The following is a 20,849-nucleotide window of genomic DNA, read 5'->3' on the forward strand; positions in this document are numbered from 1 at the left end:
TCATTATTATTATTATTATTATAAATATAGTCAGTAACATCTTCAAATACTAAATAATCCAATGTGTAGAAAAACAATATGCATGAACATATTTCTTTTTTAATTTTTCAATTGTAGTTTACATTCAATATTATTTTGTATTAATTTCAGATAAACAGCATAGTGGTGAGACAATCACATACTTTACAAAGTGTTCCCCTGGCTGTTATTACAATATTATTGATTATATTCTCCATGCTGTACTTTACAGCCCCATGACTGTCTTGTAACTACCAATTTTGAATATGTTTCTTAAAGCACCATTTACATTAGAAAATAAATATCCCATAAATGAATAGATAAATAATGAGATTTGACCCAAGTCCATTTTATGAAGACTGAAGCAACATGAACTATGCTTACGCTTATGGTAAAATTATAAAAGAAAATTTAATGATATTTATTAAAAAGGATATCAAACCAGATTATAAAGATTGCATGTACTAATTTCAATTATACTTACTTCTATAGCTTTCCAACTCTTTATGCTGTAGCTATAAGTTTATTAGTTTAATTCGAAGTAACATATTAGAAAGATTTATTTTTATACCAAGGAGAGACTCTAAAAACCTTGCTGATAAAATCTAAAGGAAACCAGAAAGGTTAGTTTCTTTTGAAACTATTTGAGTTTAAGTAAAAGCCAGTTCCACGAATATCTTTTGAGCTCCATGATCCCGATCCCCAATTTGTTCAACATTTAAAGGTTCTGAATAGGCCTTTACCAGGCCAGTTATTCTTCTGTAACACTATCCCATCTTCTTTCCCAATCGCTCTGTTTTTAGATAGCAAGACATAAGCAAACAAATCTGCAGCTAGCAAAGAAACATTATGGGTCACCACAGATCTCTACAGTATTTTTTGTTACCTGCAGAAGAACTAGCAAAAACTCCATTTGGCAAGTTCAAAGAGGGTTTATATTTACACAATTTTCCTACTAAGTCAAGTTTAAACCATAATACCTCCTTCAAGGACATCATTTCCGAAACACTTGCAATTACAAATCTTAACAAGGTGTATATTCTTTAGTTGCCAATGAAGAAAAGTAATGAATCTATTATGTAGATGAAGTGAATAAATTCATAAAAGTCACAAGTGAAGAGCTTACAAATAAGTTTGGCAAAAGGAAACCTTATATTATGGGAGTATGAGAGGACACTACAAACAGAAAATCACTTTCTAAGTTTTGGCAAGTAACTTAAATTCAGAACTAAAGCCTTTCCTTTCTCTTTACTTTTGCAGCATCAAGCTATGCCGTTTCTTCTGGGGATACAGTGTCGTCCACACCCTCTCGTGCTGAGCCAGCAGTCCTAGTTGAACACAGACCTTCATCAGCAAGTACTTGTGAAGCTGCTGGGGTTCGGTGACATCCTGAGTTCTCTAGACTAGTGCTTCTCTTCGATGTGCTTACTAACCACCTAGGGATAGAATTAAAACTGTGGATTCTAGTTCAGCAGGTATAGAATGGATGCTAAGGTGATGGATTTCTAAGAAGCTCCCAGGTGATACAACACAACTGTTCCAGAGATTAATTTTTGACCAGCATTACTCCAGAGTACCTAAGGCAAAGTTGCATGCCTTTGTGAGTGTGAAATCGACCGATGCCCAAGGTGAACCCTAGAGCACTTGGCTGGATTTGGATGGAGCAACTGTGACTGAACTCTAGCTGCGGGCTGGTGTTGGGGGCCCAATGTTGCCTGAGGATAAAATGAAAACTTAAAGTATCTAGTTCAGTGGCTGGTACAAGGTAGGTGCTCAATAACTTTCTTCCTCTTCTTTCTATCAAAATAATTTCTATGTGAGACTATTAGGGAACATGACCAAATAACATTTCAGCATTTTATACTGATAAAGTCAAATGCTGGTTAGAGAAGACGCCAATGGATACAATGTATTGTGCAGAAGATGTTACTTAATAAATCTAAAATCAGTGTTCCCTTTGGAAGATTCACTCTAACAAAAAAAAAAATCTAGAAAGATGAACTTTGCATAAAAGAAGTAACCAGAAGATCAAATGTGGTGGTGGTGGGTTGAGTGGAGAGTCAGAACTGGACTATGAAGCAAAAGAAATAGGGCTAAGAAGGAAGATTGATGGGGCTACATGCCTTTTGTGAGGGAAAAGTCCTTGAGAAATTCCCAGAGTTGAGAATGCCTAAAAGACTTCAAGACAGAGGTGTCATATGTTCAATTCTAAGTTACTTGCTATGCTGTAGACTAAAGGACATAAATCCATGCCCTAACCAGTTTGGCTCAGTGGATAGAACGTCGGCCTGCGGACTGAAGGGTCCCAGGTTTGATTCTGGTCAAGGGCTTGTACCTTGGTTGTGGGTGCATCCCCAGTAGGGGGTGTGCAGGAGGCGGCTGATCGATGTTTCTCTCTCATTGATGTTTCTAACTCTCTATCCCTCTCCCTTCCTCTCTGTAAAAAATCAATAAAATATATTAAAAAAATAAATCCTCTCTATTGCTTCAAGGCAATGTGTGCTGGACACTTAAGACACTTACAGCCTTGTGCATTAGGTTGTGGAGGAATTCTAGGTGGTAATGTAATACGGAGAAAGGACAGTACACGAAGAAGGCAAGACAAGAATGGCCCCTGGAGAATTCAGCAGGTCATTAGTGACAATCCACAATCCACAGAGACATTGGGAAAGATGAGGTCTTTTCCATGATGGGGGTAGAAGTCCTTAGGAACATTTAGGAAATTGACAATTTACATAAAAATAAGATACTGACTGAGGCAGTAATTGTAGAAATGTAGGAGACATACTGTGATCAGATATCAACCAGAAGACTCCTTAGAATTCAGTTTAGATTTCAAACTATAGGGAGTAAGAGTCATTGTGGGATCTTGAGCAATAAGTAACGTGAGCTCGGTGGTGCAGATAGTCACTTTGGCAAAACTAGTGGGACAGGTTTCAAAAGCATAGTGATCAATCTTATTAGTACATTTTCCAAAAATCTGTTTAAAATTGGAATATCTCTCCAGCCCCCAAGAAGTTTTTGCCTGAAATTTTGTAACATGTGTTTAGAATAATTCAACTTTTCAATTCATCTTTCCCCTTCATAGGATACCTTCCTCACTTCCTGAGAAAGCTCCTTGAACATGGCACTTTCCCAATAGCATATTTTCATAATGGAGATTGGAGAATATGTCATTTATTAATTAGGGAACGTGAATTACACTGTCCAGATTGATACTGGCTTAACATTGAATTTCAAACAAGGGGTGGGGAACCTATCATATAAACCATGGCTCTCTTCTTTGATTGTATGCTTTGTTCTAACAGTGGATGATGAAGGTAATAATTTTAAGAGGCTGATGCTGACAGCAAAAACAGACCTTTACTTGGAAGCTGAAGCTAGATGTGATTAAATAATGTATTGCCCAATGATTTATAGGTTTTGTAACTTTATATGTGTAGTTAGAAATACTACTTTTCTTTCCTCACTGAAGTTTTTTTTTCTTAAGCAAGTCTTACATAAAGCAAGTTTGGAAAAGTTGAGGTTTTTTGGAAAAATAACCACATTATGGTGGAACAAATTCTATCTCCATCTCTTGCTATCTAGTTAAGGTACTGCCAGATTCCAGAGGGGAATCTGGAGTTGCTATTTCTCTTCTATAACATATGAGGGCAAGTTCAAGTACTTGGCTCCAGAACACAAAGCTCATGGTTTGGCCTAGTCTACGGTTCAAGCCTCATTTCCTGTCCCTTCTTTCATTCAATAGTGTAAACTCACACTATAAATGACCGTTTCTCCAAACCACCCAGGCCTCTCCTTTAGTTGCTACATGTACTGATCAGCCTTTCTTTTCTCCATTTGCCTGAAGCACCCTAACTTTTCTCTTAAAACCAGCCCCATGGCACCTATCAGGAATTCTTCATTCTCTGAAAACCCCACAGGACTTTGTATTGGCTTTATTGTAGTATTTCCTTGATTATTTTGCTACAAATATGTTTCCCACTGGTCTAGGACTCCCATAATGTACCATGTATTTTTTAATTTCTAGTGCTTAGCATATAATAATATATGCTCAAAAAATATTTGGTGGTTAAAAATGCACAACAGGGGAAAATAAGTTTGCAAAATATAAACTAAACAGACAATTATAAGCCCTTCAAGATATATCTCCAGTGAATCCACAATAAGTTTTAGTGAGTTAAGGCAGAGGGAAGATGTTGAGGGGCCTAGAAAGGTGGTACAAGAAATTAAGAGGTCATTTATAAGCTCTGAAGCCAATTATTGCTTCAGGGCAATATTTTAAACAGCTTTCCTTTGCTTTAATTACACTCACAATATACCCCAAACAGAGATAAGAAGGTCACAGCTTTGTTGTGATGCTTTGAAACATCAGAATTCAATGGGTGTATCAACTGAACTCAGGGATATACTTTATTTTCCAAGATTGGCACAGACATTCCTAGTTGAGATTAAAAGACAAGATCAAGTTGAAAAACAGCATGTATTTTCCTGGTGATGTACACATAGTGGTGGTGTTTTAAAGCCCATAACATTCTTTGACAGGCATCCTATAGAGAAGCAGAAATCTATGTTCCCTCCCCTTAGATCTAGGCTCTGTAACTGCCTAATAGAACAGGGCAGATGATGCTATGTCAGTTTCTGTGTCCCGATCTTCAAAACAAGTAGCTTCCGTTTCCTGTTTCTTAGGCCACTTGCTGTAGGAACCTAGATACCTTGCATGAGAGAGCCCAAGCTGCCTTATGGAGAGGTCCATGTGAACATAAACATGTAGCCAGCGCCAATTTTCCCGCACTGTGAATGAGCCATGTTGATAGCGGATATCTTCCCCACCCCTCACTCATCCCCAAACCTCTTGTAGTTCCTGGACTTGAAAAAACAGTTCCTATGATATTTCTGCTCATGGTTGCTATGTTTCTCCTGGACCTGAACTCAAGTTAATTATTAGTTGACTAATATAAAATAGGATGGGTGATGCAGGTAGAAGGCAGAGAACATTATTATTACTACCTTTCCAATCTATAGATATTCAGGCTAAATTTGGTTACTTGGCAATCATTTTGACCTCTCATAAGAAAACTTTTACCCTCTTTCTCAGGACCACAATACAGTTGCATACACAACCTATTTAGAACAGACACTGTTGCTTCAAGCAATTCCGAAAGCTTTATATTTTCTCATACTGTGGGAAAATATAAACAAGCAGGAATTTCATGGCATTCAACATGCTGATACTGTCTTTAGCCTAAGAAACGTAAAATAGTAAGTAAAACTCCTCTAAAAATAAAACAAAATTTCTACTTGTATCTGCTTTCTCATATAATGTATTCTAAAAATTATAAATGTATTGTGAATATATCTATAAAGATATATTTCGAGTCAGTATTTTCATAAACAAAGATAATTGAGTGGTCACAATTTATATGATTCTTATGTACAAAATCATATAATTATTACACATTTTAAATTTATTCAGATGGTTAGACTTGAACTTGAGGTGAAATGCCAATAATAGTAAGGAGTTTACCCCATAATAGAACTCTTGCCCTGATGCTGATCTGAAAATTTGGATTCCTCTGCAAAGCTCATTGACAATTAACCAAAAACACTACATCATCAAAACAATGTTTATCCTGTCGCGTATCTTTTACTATTTCCTGCCAAAACCATAAAGTATGTGTGTGGGTGTAAGAGAGAGAGATGGAGAGAGAGAGAGAGAGAGAGAGAGAGAGAGAGAGAGAGAGAATATGAATCTGCTTGAAATGTTTACCTCTTTTGAGGGGTATTCAGCAGTAGGTAAGTTTTGGATTTCTTTTGCACTGTAATTCATCGAGTTCATCGATCTGTAGATGAATTTGTTTCCCTAACAGTAAATATTATTTAACAACGCTCATTTTTCAAATGCTCTGTGAAACAATCCTCACAATTCATGTACAGTAATTATAAAGAGTGTTGATGCTAATTTGCAGAGGGCAATAATTAAGTGTTATATTTCTGGGACCATAAACTAAAACTCAGTGCTCTCTAAGGCTGCTGAGGCCCAAAGGATCAATCTTAGAACTTTCACTCCCAGAACCTTAGGAAAACAACATGCCCCAAACCCACATTCTTTTTTTGTAATCCCTCAATAGTCTTGCTTGAGTATTACCATTTACACAAGTAATGATTTATACCATCAGAGATGGGTCTATCTTTCCCCAGCTGTGCCATTCTGGAGAGACTGCCAGTCCTTGAGGAGGAAGATAGAGGAGGCATTGTGCTAGAACACTCTGAGGTGACCTAACTGACAAGGAATCTACTACAAGTCCCAGCAGTGAGCATTTATTTCTCTTTTTCTTGCAAGGGCAAAAGGTTGCACACTTTCTAAGAGCAAGCTTCACAAAAGCAGAGCAAGACTGAAGTGTACCATATTTTTGACCACCCAGAGAGGAAATGATCATGGAGAAGAGCTCAGAGGAAATATGTTATTGATGAAGTGTCAATGAATCATAGATATGTAGATGAAATTCTCCTGGAACTACACAATCTTCAAATATAAGGAACACGACTTGAACTGAAATATGTTTTGGATTTAGGAAACCTCTGCTTATGAGGGAACTAATTGGAAACACCTGAACCATACATGCCACTTCTTCATGTGTTTCTATTACAGATCTTTGCGGGAAGGAGGTTGGGAGGGAAGTCTGTCATGGGTGAGATTGTTTATTGGCTATGGTTAACAGAGCCCTTTCAGTTGTATGTTTATATTCCCAATGTGAACACGATAATCACAAATGGACACAGCTGGAAGAAATTATAAACCATTGAATAAGTTAACTTTTATTGTACACTCTCAGATGCCCTTGTAGTCTCCTCACAACACCATGACTACACAGTTTCTATAGTAACCATGAAAAAGCCAGAACAGCCTAAACAATTTAGCCAACATGTGATTCCAAGATCATACTTAATTGTTTAAAGTGGCATAAGGTGTTATTGACAGTTTTTTGAAAATGTGCAAGTCTACTCTGAAGTGTCCAAAGAAGAGAAATACTGTGATCAGTGTGACCTGGTGACTAGAAAATATTTAAGCTACATCATTATGCAGGAATTAATGTGAATCCCTTTTATATAAAACCAGAATGTATATGACAAATTATTTTGTCAAGCAACATATGTATTCTCAGGTGCTTTGGACTGGCATATGACTTTTTTATTATTTCAAAAATAATAATTAGCTGTTATTGAGATTTTTCCTATTATTTTAACTATTTTTTAAGTATGCAATTAAGGAGCATTAAGTACATTCACAATATTGTGTAACCATCATCACTTGCTATAACCAGTACCTTTTCATCATCCTGAAAAGAGATTAAACAATGATGCCCTATTCTATCTTCCCCTAGCCCCTAGTAAATTCTATTATACTTCCCATTTCTATAAATTTGCCTATTCTGGATACCTCAGAGAAATGGAATCATAGAATATGTGTGTGTGTTTTTTTTGTATCTGGCTTATTTCACTTAGTATAATGTTTTCAAGAATAATCCATGTTGTAGCGTATATTAGAATTTTACTTTTTATTGGATGAATAATCTGTTATATGTATACACCAGATTTAAAAAATCCATTCATCTGTTGATAAACACGTGGGTTGTTACCACAGTTTGGCTGCTCTGAATAATGTTGATATGAACATTGGTATACAAGTATATATTTGAGTCTCTTGACACATGATATTTTTAAAAATAAAGTATCTTTAGCTCTTGGTGTTTCTTTGTATTAAAATAAAACTCAATGGTCACTGTTGATTTTGGGGTTAATTTGCTTTTCTTTATTTTTAAAAACAGATATTGGGGGGAAATCCTCACTTTTCTCACTCCTCACATTTCAAGACTGTATATGCCACATCTTCTTGCATATGCTATATAATACACATATATCAACTCAAAATAAATTATATTAAATTAGGCAGGGTTACAAGGTATAGAGAGGATTTGTGCTCAGAAACTGAAACAATCATACCTTCTGACTTCAGTAAGGGTCAACATTAAAAATGAGCATATTTTGTTATTTTCTCAAATTCTATACTTTCTATAGATATAGAGTAAGCTAAAAATGAGAATGCTTTTTTTTTTAAAAAAAGGAACTCTATCAGATTATTTAATTAAAGCATTCATGGCCCTTTGGTGTTCATTTCCTATCTATGGGGAAAATCCCATGTACCTACTATCACAAACTGAAAGATGATATTATCTTGGCTGGATTTGAGGTTTAAAAACTCCCAACTAGTTACTCCATAGAAACTTCACTTATTATTGCCAGTCATCAGGAAACTAAATTAATCCATGTGTTAAGGGGACAGATTCCAAGTGTAGTGAATCCACAGACCATAAGATTTAAAATTCCTGAAACAGGTGCTTTTGGAAAGTGCATCTGCAGAAATGACAGAAGTTGTAGACCAACAGTTGGGCAGGGTATAAAAGACTGAAATTATTGATTGGGGAACTTCATGTGCATAAAATGAAGACTGTTGGTTTTGCTTTTGACCAATGTTTTTCTTTTTAACAGCTGAAAAAAAATGTTTTACCTTGTCTACAAAGTCTATCATCTTCTTTAAGAAATGGTTATAGTAAATTATGTTTTCTAAAAGAAATCACGTTCTTCCTTGCTACTGGCTTCCTGTCCTGTGTGATGAAGGCTGGCTACAACATGTCAGGCATCCTTATGTTCTCTATACTTGGGTATCATTGTCCTGAACAAAAAAATAAAATGGCAATACAATAATGCACACTGTTAATATGGTGAAATTGTATTGTTATAGCAGTATAAAGTAGATAAGTTCAGAGTCTTTCCACCACACTTATCTTAAACTAAGACTTGGAAATAGCAAATCTTGAACATACTCATAGATGCAGAACAATAACAGGAGGGAGAAAATTATTTCTGTGATACCTCAACTTTTGCCAAGATGAAAGAATTATTAATTTTTTAAAATCCTTCTCAATTCTGAAAGATGTGCACTTGATTAGGTTACAGGTTTAATGGTAATTTATGATGTGCAGAGCTCTTTGACTCCTGTGCAACATGTCAGGCATCCTTATGTTCTCTATACTTGGGTATCATTGTCCTGAACAAAAAAATAAAATGGCAATACAATAATGCACACTGTTAATATGGTGAAATTGTATTGTTATAGCAGTATAAAGTAGATAAGTTCAGAGTCTTTCCACCACACTTATCTTAAACTAAGACTTGGAAATAGCAAATCTTGAACATACTCATAGATGCAGAACAATAACAGGAGGGAGAAAATTATTTCTGTGATACCTCAACTTTTGCCAAGATGAAAGAATTATTAATTTTTTTAAATCCTTCTCACTCAATTCTGAAAGATGTGCACTTGTTTAGGTTACAGTTTTAATAGTAATTTATGATGTGCAGAGCTCTTTGACTCCTGTGCATAATGTATATTTCTGGTCTTAAATATGAAGATCAATATGGTTCTGAGGCAACCAGTTCAATGACCAATTTCTAAATGTTCATACCCTTTCTTTATTTTTAAACTTATTTCCATCTCCCTACCAGTCTCCCCTTTGGAAATTTCTAAATGTTCACACCCTTCCTTTCTTTCTTTTTAAACTTATTTCCATCTCCCTACCAGTCTCCCCTTTGGCAAACATCATCTTGTTTTCTATATCTATGGATCTATTTATTTTTTTTAATTTAAAATTTTAAAATTGATGAGAGAGAGAGAGAGAGAGAGAGATTGATGTGAGAGAGAAATAATGATTGATTGCCTCTTCCCTGGGTATGTGCCCTGAGTGGGAATCAAACCTGCCACCCTCTATATCTATGGGCATATTTCTTTTTTTAATTTTAAATTTTAAAAATTTATTTGAGAGAGAGAGAGAGAGAGAGAGAGAGAGAGAGAAACATTGATGTGAGAGAGAAATATCGATTGGTTGCCTCTTCCCTGGGTATGATGTGCCCTGAGCAGGAATCGAATCTGCCACCTTCTGGTGTACAAGACAACACTACAACCAACTGAGCCATATCAGCCAGGGCTCTATTTCTATTTTGTTTATTCGTTTGTTCATTTTTAGATTCCACATATAACTAAAATTATACAGTATTTGTCTTTTCTGTCTGTCATATTTCATTTAGCATAATACCATCTAGGTCCACCCATGTTGTCACAAATGGAAAGATTTCATTATTATTGCTGAATAATATTCCATTGTATATGTATATACAGGGTGTCCTCCAAAATGTATACACATTTTGAATAATTATAAATGCAGTATTTATCAAAATACATTTTTATTTTCAAAATTGAGCTCTCAGCTGTTAAAGTGTGTATGCATTTTTGGGGACACCCTGTATATTGTAGCTTTGCAGTATAGTTTGATATCAAGGTGAGTGATACTTCCCACTTTGTTTTTTCTCCAGATTTATTTGGCTATTCAGGGTCTTTTGCAGTTCCATTTAAATTGTAGGATTTGTTATTCTAATTTTTAGAAGAATGCCATTGGCATTTTACTAGAGCTTGAAGTGAATTTGTATATTGCTTTAGGTAGTAAGGACATTTTAAAATATTAATTCTTTCAATCCATGAGCAAAGTTTATCCTTCCATTTTTTGTATCTTCTTCAATTTCTTTCTTCAATATCCTATCATTTTCAGAGTACAGATCTTTCACCTCTTTGGTTGAATTGATTCCTATATATTTTATTCTTTTTGATACAATTATAAATGGGATTGTTTTCTTAATTTCTCCTTCTGATCATACTTTTTTGGTTTATAGAAACACACCAGATTTCTGCATATTGATTCTGTATTCTGCAACATTATTGAATTCACTTATTAGTTCTAATAGTTTTTTTGGTAAAAACTTTAGGGTTTTCTATATATAGTATTAGGCCATTGCAAATAATGAGAGTTTTACTTCTTCCTTTTTAATTTGGTTGCCTTCTATTTCTTTTTCTTGTATGACTGCTGTGGGTAGGACTTCCAATTCTATGTTGAATAGAAGTGGTGATAGTAGGCATTCTTGTCTTGTTCCTCATCGTAGAGGAAAAGCATTCAGCACTTTATTAGGAGTGCCAAATACAATACAAAGGTGGTTCCTAGGTAGATGAACTTCTACTGACTATGAATTTAATATCAGGTGTTTGCAATTTTGGTGCATTCTTAGCAGTATGCAATTGCATACTCTTAAGAATAGTGGGGATGATATGTTCCAAGTCCCATTCTGCCCTGCTCTTTCTTCCCTCTTTATAACCTATCCTCAATTTATCATTGTTTCCTGCAAGCCCGAGAATTCATATGACCGGTAGCAGACACAAAGGGAAACTACCTGGATTTTCCAGAGTTCTCTGACTCTAACTTGTGGAAAGTTCTGTTTCTGCAGCATTCCATGGCAGCACTCACCTATGCTGTGCATTACTCACACAGCAGAGCTCCCACAATTCTTTGGTACTGAGTAGAGAGAAGATATGAGAGCTGTGAATCCAACTGTGGTTTTAATCCAACATGGTTTTAATCAGTCGTAGCACAGAAATGTGAGGAGCAGTCAAATACCCCAGAGATTGAACTTTGGTTTTTTGGGTTTTTTTGTACCAATGACTGCCACTCTCTTAAATTAGCTATTTTGGAAATAGGATCTGAATATATTTTGTTGTTTGAAGTAATCTTAAGATTTCATGGTAGCCAAGTGGGTCTTTTTTTGGTGAGTCAATAAACATACCTTTTTCTAGCCCTACTTCTAAATGTGTGGTGTTCTTCCTTTTAGGCAAGTCGTGCATGGAGCAATAAAGACAAAGTCAAGCAAATGCCAATGCTTGGTGGACAGAGTGGAATGGAAGAGCATTGGCTTGAACCTAGAATTCTAGTCTTAGTTCTGCCATTTACTATCTAAGTGACTTTAGTTTAGTCACTGAGTATCTCTGAGCTAGTGTCTTCAAGCATAAAATGGAGATAATGTCAGCCTTATCTACCTCATAGGCTCAAACAAGATCATGTGAAAACCGTGAAATGCTACACAAGTGCATAGCATTACAAGTTACCAACAAATGGTCATGAATTCCAATGAGAACCGAATGATGACTTAATCTCTGAACAATTTTCTATGAACAGACACACCAGACTCAGGAGCTGACTGCAATACAGAAGTTGTCCCCTGACAGATGAAGTAAGATTTTGCTCCCAGTAAAGGCTGAGGAAATATTCGGAGGGCACATTGATGGTCAATCCTAAAGATACCACCAGATGGGGATGGAAGCTCTCAGAAGACAGAAGTAAGTCATTTCAAGAGGCCTGAAACTTTTCAAAACAGGGTGGGTTAAAAAAAATCAAACCTACCAACAAATCTCCCACACAGGGGATCAATGAACAAATTTGTGACCACAGTAGTGAAGCAAAGTAATAATGCAGTAATAATTTTTAACAAAAGCTAAAAGTCTTTGCCAAAATTATTACTCAATACTTAATGAGAGGATTAAAAATATCTTTCCAACCTAAACCAACAACAACAAAAATCCTTGTTTTGTATATAATAAAACGACCCCTTTCCAACTCATATCTAGATTAGGTATTTGGTACATTCCCTTCTGATTACAGAAAGTGAAGGGTAATTGAATTGCAGAAGTGCTGGTTGCTAATGTCTGTGGCAGATTTCACATACCGTACTTTACATTTCAACTATATCCTGTTCAGGGCTACACTGGAGGAAACGGGTACCAGTGCAGATACAACTCTAACCTCTGGGAGATTACATCAGTTGGGCCAAGGCTGGATTTTCTAACTCTTTGTAGTTAAATGATGTTGGGGTTTGCTTTGGCTCTGTGGTTGATTACTAGGTGAATTTTGGTAACTTATCTCTACAGACTTCAGTTTCTTTTGCTCTAAAAAGAGGTGGTTGGAAAAAATCCCTTTATAGTCCCAATATCCTATTAAGAAGTGTCTGAGATGCCCTGGCTGGTGTGGCCCAGTCGGTTGAATGTTGTCCCATGCACCAAGAGGTTGCCAGTTCAATACCTAATCAGGGCACATGCTCGGATTGCAGGCTCGATCCCCAGTAGGGTGTGCACAGGAGATAGCCAATTGATCTCTCTCTCTCTCTCTCTCTCTCTCTCTCTCTCTCTCTCCAATCAATAAAAACATAATAAACAAAAAGAAGTGCCTGAGAAAAAAGCTTCTCAGAAGAATGGGGAGTTTGTAACCATTTTTAGGAAGTTGGAAGTTAAAGGCTAACGATGCTAGAGAAATGGAGAGAGTGAACTTGTAAAAAAGTAGGTGACCTTCGGAAAATAGATGATGATGATTAGGAAAAACTCTAGAAAGAGGTGAGCCAAAAGAAATTAGACATCTGAGCAATCTGAGAAAAACGGAAAGGTTGGTACACAGATGTAGGTAGGGACCATTAAAAGATCAGTCGGCTGTGTGGAGCATTACAATTAAGTCATTTGTGCCAGCAAAGTCTAGGATACTAACAAGTTAGAGATTAGGTGGCTGTAGCTTTATTCTTAAACCAAGGAATGAACTAAAGCTTAGTCAGAAAAAGGAGCAAGAAAACATAAAATGTATCAGTCATGGACTAGGGCAGCAAAAAATGTCAACTAGAGAAGGATACTCTCCCAAAGGAATCCTTGACCAAAAAATCACCTTGTCATCAGCTCTTGGGGAAAGAGTTTAAACACGCCCCTTGTAAAATGGAAAGCCACTGAGATCTTCCTCAATTACTTAGATGTTGATATTATCATAAAAAAATGATGAGGCAATGTTGGAAGTGACTAGTTAAACACTAGAAGGCCATTTATCAACGAAATAGCAGAAGCCAAAGTTCCTAATCTTTCCTTTCATTGCCATTTAAAAGATCCATAACTACAGAGCATCTGCAGTCTCGCTAACCAGAATAATTTCTATTATGCTATAAGTAATCTGTGGCTCATGGGAATTAAAATGTATTGGCATAGTTGCAGAATTGTGCTTTTGAGTATTTAAAGGGACTCTGGATTTCAAGCACTCTTACTTATCCATCAACAAGGACAGAATGAGAATATAGGGCAAAAAGGAAAGGCGTGACATTTCCTTATTTCGCAGCCTTAGAAAGTTTATCATACAACAGGGAAGACAAAAACTGGCTCCAAAAGCAACATAAACTGATGAACAAAACAGAACCAGAGACATGAAAACTTGGAACAGACTGACAGAGGTCAAACGGGAGGAGCATGTGGGAGGCGGGGGAGGGGGCTGGATGCAAGAAGGTGAAGAGATTAGCCAAAGAACATATATTCAGAGGCAATGGACACAGACAACAGTGTGGTCATGGCCAGAGGGAGGGGGAGTAGAGGCTGGGTGATGGTGGTCAAGTGGTGGATGGGGTCCCGGGTTCGATTCCAGCCAAGGGCACATGCCCGGGTTGCAGGCTCGATCCCCGGTGTGGGATGTGCAGGAGGCAGCCAATCAATGATTCTCTCTCATCATTGATGTTTCTAGTTCTCTCTTCCTCTCTGAAATCAATTTTTTAAAAAGAACATTATTTAATGGTAACTTAAACCAAGTAGATTAAAAACACCTTCCAAGGATTATTTGTTTATTAGGTCCTAGTTTTCAATGAGCTATTACAATGACATATTTCAAGACATAAGTATCCTTCAGGAAGGTATATTTTAAAAACTGAAGTTGCAGAATAATTTTTACCAGCAAAATTTCTCTAGTGCTTTCTACTTTCTACACTTTCAGCTGCCATAATGATGAAGTAGCTAGTGGAGGGAGGCAGAGGAACCGGGCTGCATCGGGAGGGCTGCACGAGATGGTGTGTAGACAGGGGCAGATGCTGCTGAGCCTGCCGTGTTAGCCACTCCGCCCCGGTGATGAATGAGGTGACAGAGATGGGGCCTCCTCACCTCTGTTATACTTAAGCAAGGATTGAAAGTCACTTAGTTTAAATGTAATTTCGACATAGAAGACTAGTGTATCAAACCAAAATAATGCTCCATCAAATGTTCCCAAATACAAATTACTTCTACCCCAGAAATGAGATGCTTTTTTATTCCTGTAAAATAAAAAACAAGAAAGCAAAATAATACCTTAAGTACAGACAACAATGAGCTTCTCTGGAAAAACCACACAAAACAAACAACTACAGTAAAAGCTTCTCGGCCATACCGAATCCTTTCGTTTTCTCTGCAACTCAGAGGAAGAATTATCAAGGTGGACTGTCAGTATTTGATTACAAAGAAACAATTAACCAGAAGCTGGATGTAAGAACGTGAACTGCAAGGAAGACGAACAAAAAATGCAGTGTTTCTGGTTAGCACAGTTATTCCTTAGCCACTACTGAGTTTCCGAATCCAATGAGTCAGGATGCTGTTTGGCACATGATGGTGTAAACTTTCTGAATAGTAAGTTATGGACCTGGCATATAGGTAGGCTACCAAGACACTTCCCTTACCACAGGCAGTGGCTTAGATATAGGAAAAATCCAGCCCATCACTTCCCATCTTCTGGAGCAATTTGTTGGCATGAAACAGACCTTGCAAATATTTTATGTTTGTCCTTCCAGACTGACTAGCCTGAGGAGGAAGGCTTTGAATTACACCCTGAAAACTTGTTCTACAGCAAAGTACTATAAAGTTAATAACATTTATAAAATTTCCCATCTGTAATTTCTTGAAATTTAACGACAGGATTAGTAGTAGTGGTGGTGTTTGTTTCAATATCAGAGGGTGGGTGATGGCAACTTCTTGCATTATTTGAGCCTGAGACATTCAAACCTGGTAACATTAATGTGGGCACTCTGACTTCCTGAACAACATTTCTTACTTGTGTGACAAAATGGCTCATTAATTATATACATATGCATTTCTATAAATGAGATTATAATCTTTTATAACTAAAGGGCAATTGATTTAAAATGTTTCTGTTTTATAAGGTTGAAATGTTTTGAAATCAAAGATCCAATCATAAAGGACTAATATCTTGAAATTCTTTGTATGAGCATTAAAGACACCTGTATTACAGCTTCAAGAAGACATCAATGGTTTTCACTTGTTTATTCTTTACCAAAAGAAATGTCTTCAGAAATATAAGATATTATAATCTAAAATTTCTGCAAGCAAGCAACAGAATAAAAAAAATCATTACCCTTAAATATATGATGTAATATAATTTTCCTTTATAAAAAAAGTTCCTAATTTTTTGGATGCTATTATTTAATAATAAAATAATGGGCAGAAACACCTGGCAATTTGCAGTGCTTCTTCAAGTCATTATTTTCTATTCAGTCTGATTGTAAGAGGTCCAAGTAATTGGCCTTTTCTTTTCTAAGGTTAGTCAGATTTTATTTTTGTTTAAAATTTCTATATATCAATTCATACAATTTCTAGTTACAACATTAACTAAAAATCTACCCAGTCATAAAGATGTAACATACAATATTCAAAATTCTTAATCTGATAAGTTTAATAATGCAATATGGGTAGAACCATCAATACACAGAACAGATACTATAATATGGAGGACATATAAAAAATTGATTTCAAACTTGTATTTCTTCCCTTTGTTACCATTATGGATTGGGAACATGTTCTTATGGGGGAAAAATACTTTGATCCCAGGAACAGATAAGCCAGTTCTATTGAAGTGTGATGAGGAACCGACCACAGTCTCGCTAATGTAAAATTCCATAATCGTGACCTTGAGAGAGAGTTTACATTGATGAGATTTTAAATGTCTCATTCCTACCTAATACTATCTATGTTCTAGTTTCATTGATTCTCTAACAGGTTGGCTTTTGTAGTGTGGCTCAGCAACCCTCAAATACAAAGGAACATTATTTTCATTACTATAATGACATTGGCATGGAAGACAGTAGCAACAGTAGAGTCCACAATTAAAATGAATCTCACTGCAGGGTACACTGTGGATCACAGATGACAAGCAAAGTATATTAGACCATGTGCAAATAAGTGCACCAAACAGTGCACACACCCCAGTGTTAGTTTAAAGCAATGTCTGTAGAATACTATCTTCAGACGAGTTTCTGTCATTTAACTTGAATTACAGAAGAAGACTGACAACGTTATCAAAAGACTAATCTCAGCAAAAGGAAAGTGCATTCTCTCTAGGTCTAGGAACAATAGTGGCAACACAATGCAAACACATCTGCTTTGTGAAAGGTATCGATCCTTCCCAAGAGCTCCTCTATCATACTGTGGCCAGTGCCTTGGCTCTGTGCACTAGTACCTCCAAGAGCATACTATACTCTATCAAAAATAATTTTCTTGCCCTAGCCTGTTTGAGCATTTATTTGTGGACTGAAGGGTCCCAGGTTCGATTCCCGGTCAAGGGCATGTACTTCAGATGCAGGCTCCATCCCTGGCCCTAGTTGGGGAGTGTGTGAGAGGCAATAATCGATGTGTCTCTCCCATACACTGATGTTTCTCTCTCTCTTTGTCTCTCCAACTCCCTTCCACTCTCTGAAAATCAATGGAAAAATAACCTCAGGTGAGGATTAGCAAAAAAACTAAAAATAAAAAAGTAATAACTTTATTTTTTTAAATTCTTATTGTGAAAAGTTTCAAACATACACAAAATATGAAAGAATAATACAACCAAATCTGTATACCTATCATCCAGATTCAAGAATTAGTATTTTGCCAAATTCATATTATCTACCTATGCTTATATCACTAAACCACTAGACACTAAGTACAGATATCTGTAAGAATCTAAGAACAACCAATATAACTACAACACAATCAGCGAACCTAAGAAAAGAACATGACTTATTGATATCCAATATTCAGTCTATATTTAAATGTACCTAACTGACTTTAAAATGCCCTTCCTGGATGAGATTTTTGTTTTCTTTTTAACCAGTAGCCTATTAAGTATAACTAAATGGTAGTGACCCTGTGTGGGCCATCTGGTTCAAACACAACTTAATGACAGCTTAAACAAGGGTATTTCTCTCTCACTAACAATCTGGAGAAGTGCCAACACAGGCCATGTAGAATGTCATTTTCATCCTCAACACATGGCCTCATCTCTGGGTTGAAAGATGGCAACTCCAGCTCCTGTTGTTGGGGTTCAGAGGAGACACAGGGGCACATGTACTCCAAGGGCATGGTAAGATGCTATATACGTGATTTCAGTTCACATTCCATTGTACAGAACGTAGACATAATCCTGCCTAACTGCAGGAGAGACTGAGAAAAACGGGCCTCATTCTTGGCAGTCATGTGTCTAGGTGTCCCTGGGCCTGTGGGTCTTGTGTCTAAAGGAACAATGACTTAGGGGCAGTAATTAGCCACTTCTGCCACAGAGGACCCTGGAAATAACTGAGCTATGATGAACTCTATTAAAATTAATTTCCAATATACTGCAATATAACAATAGGCTCAGACTTATTTCAGGTAAGGCTATTTTTCTCCTTTGCTAAATAAGCCTCATATTACTAATATTCATTTTGAGTTCATCGATCTACAGGGTGTCCCAAAAAATATATACACACACGTTGGATAATTATAAAGGCAGTGTTTATTAAAATCTATTTCATTTTCAAAATAAAATAGAATCTAGAACTATTAGTTATTCAAGTGTGTATAATTTTTCAGGGGACACCCTATATTTTTTAGGTTTTCTTTCTCCTTCCTCTTCAGGGTATAAGCTGTCAGTGCTCATTACTATCACTGTGCTGTCTTCTCTTTCTAATTTTCCTTTTCTTGTCATCAAGTTTCTAAAAATAAACTTTTACTTAAGTATAATATACATGCAGGGAAGATCACAAGTCATAATTACACAGCATGATGAAAACAGTGATTCATGTAAACACCACTCAGGTCAAGAAATGAAACACTGTCAGTGTTCTAGAAGCAGTTTTTGTGTAACCTCCAAAGGCTACTTCCTTCCCTCTCCCAGAGGTAACTGCTATTCTGACCTTTAACACCATGGTTTTGTATGCTTTTTAATTTTATATAAAAGGAAACATACAATATTCAATTCTTTTTGCTTGGCATCTTTCACTCAATATTATGCTTATAAGAGCCATTGATGTCACTACATGTAGCAGTAGTTCATTCATTTTCATTGCTCAAAAGATTGTATTAATATATCATAATTTATCCATTATACTGCTGATAAACAATTGGTTGCTTCTAGTTTTTGGCTATTTCAAATACAGTTGCTATGATCATTATTGTATTTGTCTTTTGGTAAGCATATGTACATATTTTTCAGTCATATATAATTCCTGGGGAATGGAATTGCTGGATTATGGGGTAATGGGATATTTATATATTCATTTTCTTGCCTTTTTTTCACTCAGACTTCTAGTGCAGTGCTGAGCAGAAGTCATCATAAGGAGAATTGTCTTGATCTGGATTTTAAGGGGAAAATATACAATACAGACCATTAAATATGATAGTTTGCTTTAGGACTTTTGTAGATACTATTTGTCAGATTAAGGAAATTCTTTCAAATACTAATTTTCTAAGGTTCTCTCCTTATGGATGGATATTAAATTTTATCAAATGCTTTCTCTGTATCTATTGAGACAGTCATATCATTTTCCTTTTTATTCTAAGATGATTAATTTGATTAATTTTCAAAGCTTAAACCAACTTTGCATTCCTTAAATAAACCCACTTTTTTGGGATATATTATTCCCAAAGAACCCATGTATCAAAGAAGAATATATTGAAAATTAAAATATATTTTATACTGAATGATAATGAACGTATGATACATATCATGAACATGACAATTGTATACTATTCTTTTAGTGTCTATCCTAGATTCCAACATGCATTATCCTTGCTTTACTAAAGTCTAATATAAATGATTACTTTTACAACTTATTGAAAAAGTCATGAAACATAGAGTACTTTAACTCCATTTACTCCCCTCTGAACATTTGTGCTATTACTGTTGTTATGGGTTAAACTATGTCTACCCCAAATATATTTTGAAGTCCCAACCCCTTGAACAGTAAATGTGATTTTATTTGGAAATTGGGTCTTTGCAGATGTAATCAAGTTAAGATGAGATCATATAAAATTAGGGTGGGCCCTAACCCAGTGACTGGCATCCTTATAAAAAGAGGGATATATGAACACACAAACGAGAAGGCCAGGTGAACATGGAGGTAGAAATTATAGTGATGCATCTACAGACCACAAAAAAACAAGCAATGCTGGCAACTACTAGAAACTGGGAATAGGCAAGAACCTTCAGAGAGGGGGTGGCTCTGCTGACACCTTTTTTTTTTTCCAGATGTCTAGTCTCCAGAAATGTGAGACAATACATTTCTGTTGTTTTAAGCCACCAAGTTTATGGTACTTTGTCACAGTAGCCCTGGGAAACTAATTTAAATATGTTTTTATTGATTTGTTAGGAAGGGAGAGGGAGAGAGAAACATCAACGGGAGAGAAACATTGATTGGTTACCTTCTGCATACCCTGTACTGGGGATTGAGCCCACAACACATGCATGTGCCCTAACTGGGAATCAAACCAGTGACCACTTGGTGCATGGTAGGTTGCTTAGTCTACTGAGCTATACGGGATGGGCTAGGGTTGTCATGAATGTAAAATTCTATATAAATTGTAAAACCTGCAAGACAATATTAGTATTATTTTGTACAGTAAATATTCATTTATGCTTTTCTATGCTTTGACTCTGCATTTCTCTTCGCATCTTCCAGTATGTCTGTGCATCCTTCTAGGGTTATTTCCTTTCTGCTTGAAACATTTCTTTCGTGTGACTTTGTTGTTGAATTCTCTTAGTTTTTGTTTACCTGAAAGTGTCTTTGTTCACTTTTTATTTTATTTTATTTTATATATATAT

At 36.1% G+C, this 20,849-nt stretch overlaps 1 protein-coding gene across 1 annotated transcript in view; it reads right to left on the reverse strand.

Annotated features, from left to right (window-relative positions):
- Window positions 1–1,262: 1,262 nt before the first annotated feature.
- Window positions 1,263–20,849, reverse strand: part of LMNTD1 (lamin tail domain containing 1) — a 38,430-nt gene continuing 18,843 nt past the window's right edge. The window contains exon 8 of the mRNA XM_005871823.2: window positions 1,263–1,454. Coding sequence (XP_005871885.1) covers window positions 1,422–1,454 — 33 coding nt within the window. The 3' untranslated portion in view covers window positions 1,263–1,421. The remainder of the gene's footprint in view (window positions 1,455–20,849) is intronic.

The sequence above is a fragment of the Myotis brandtii genome, unplaced genomic scaffold (genome assembly GCF_000412655.1).
Source record: "Myotis brandtii unplaced genomic scaffold, ASM41265v1 scaffold358, whole genome shotgun sequence".
Lineage (NCBI taxonomy): Eukaryota > Metazoa > Chordata > Mammalia > Chiroptera > Vespertilionidae > Myotis > Myotis brandtii.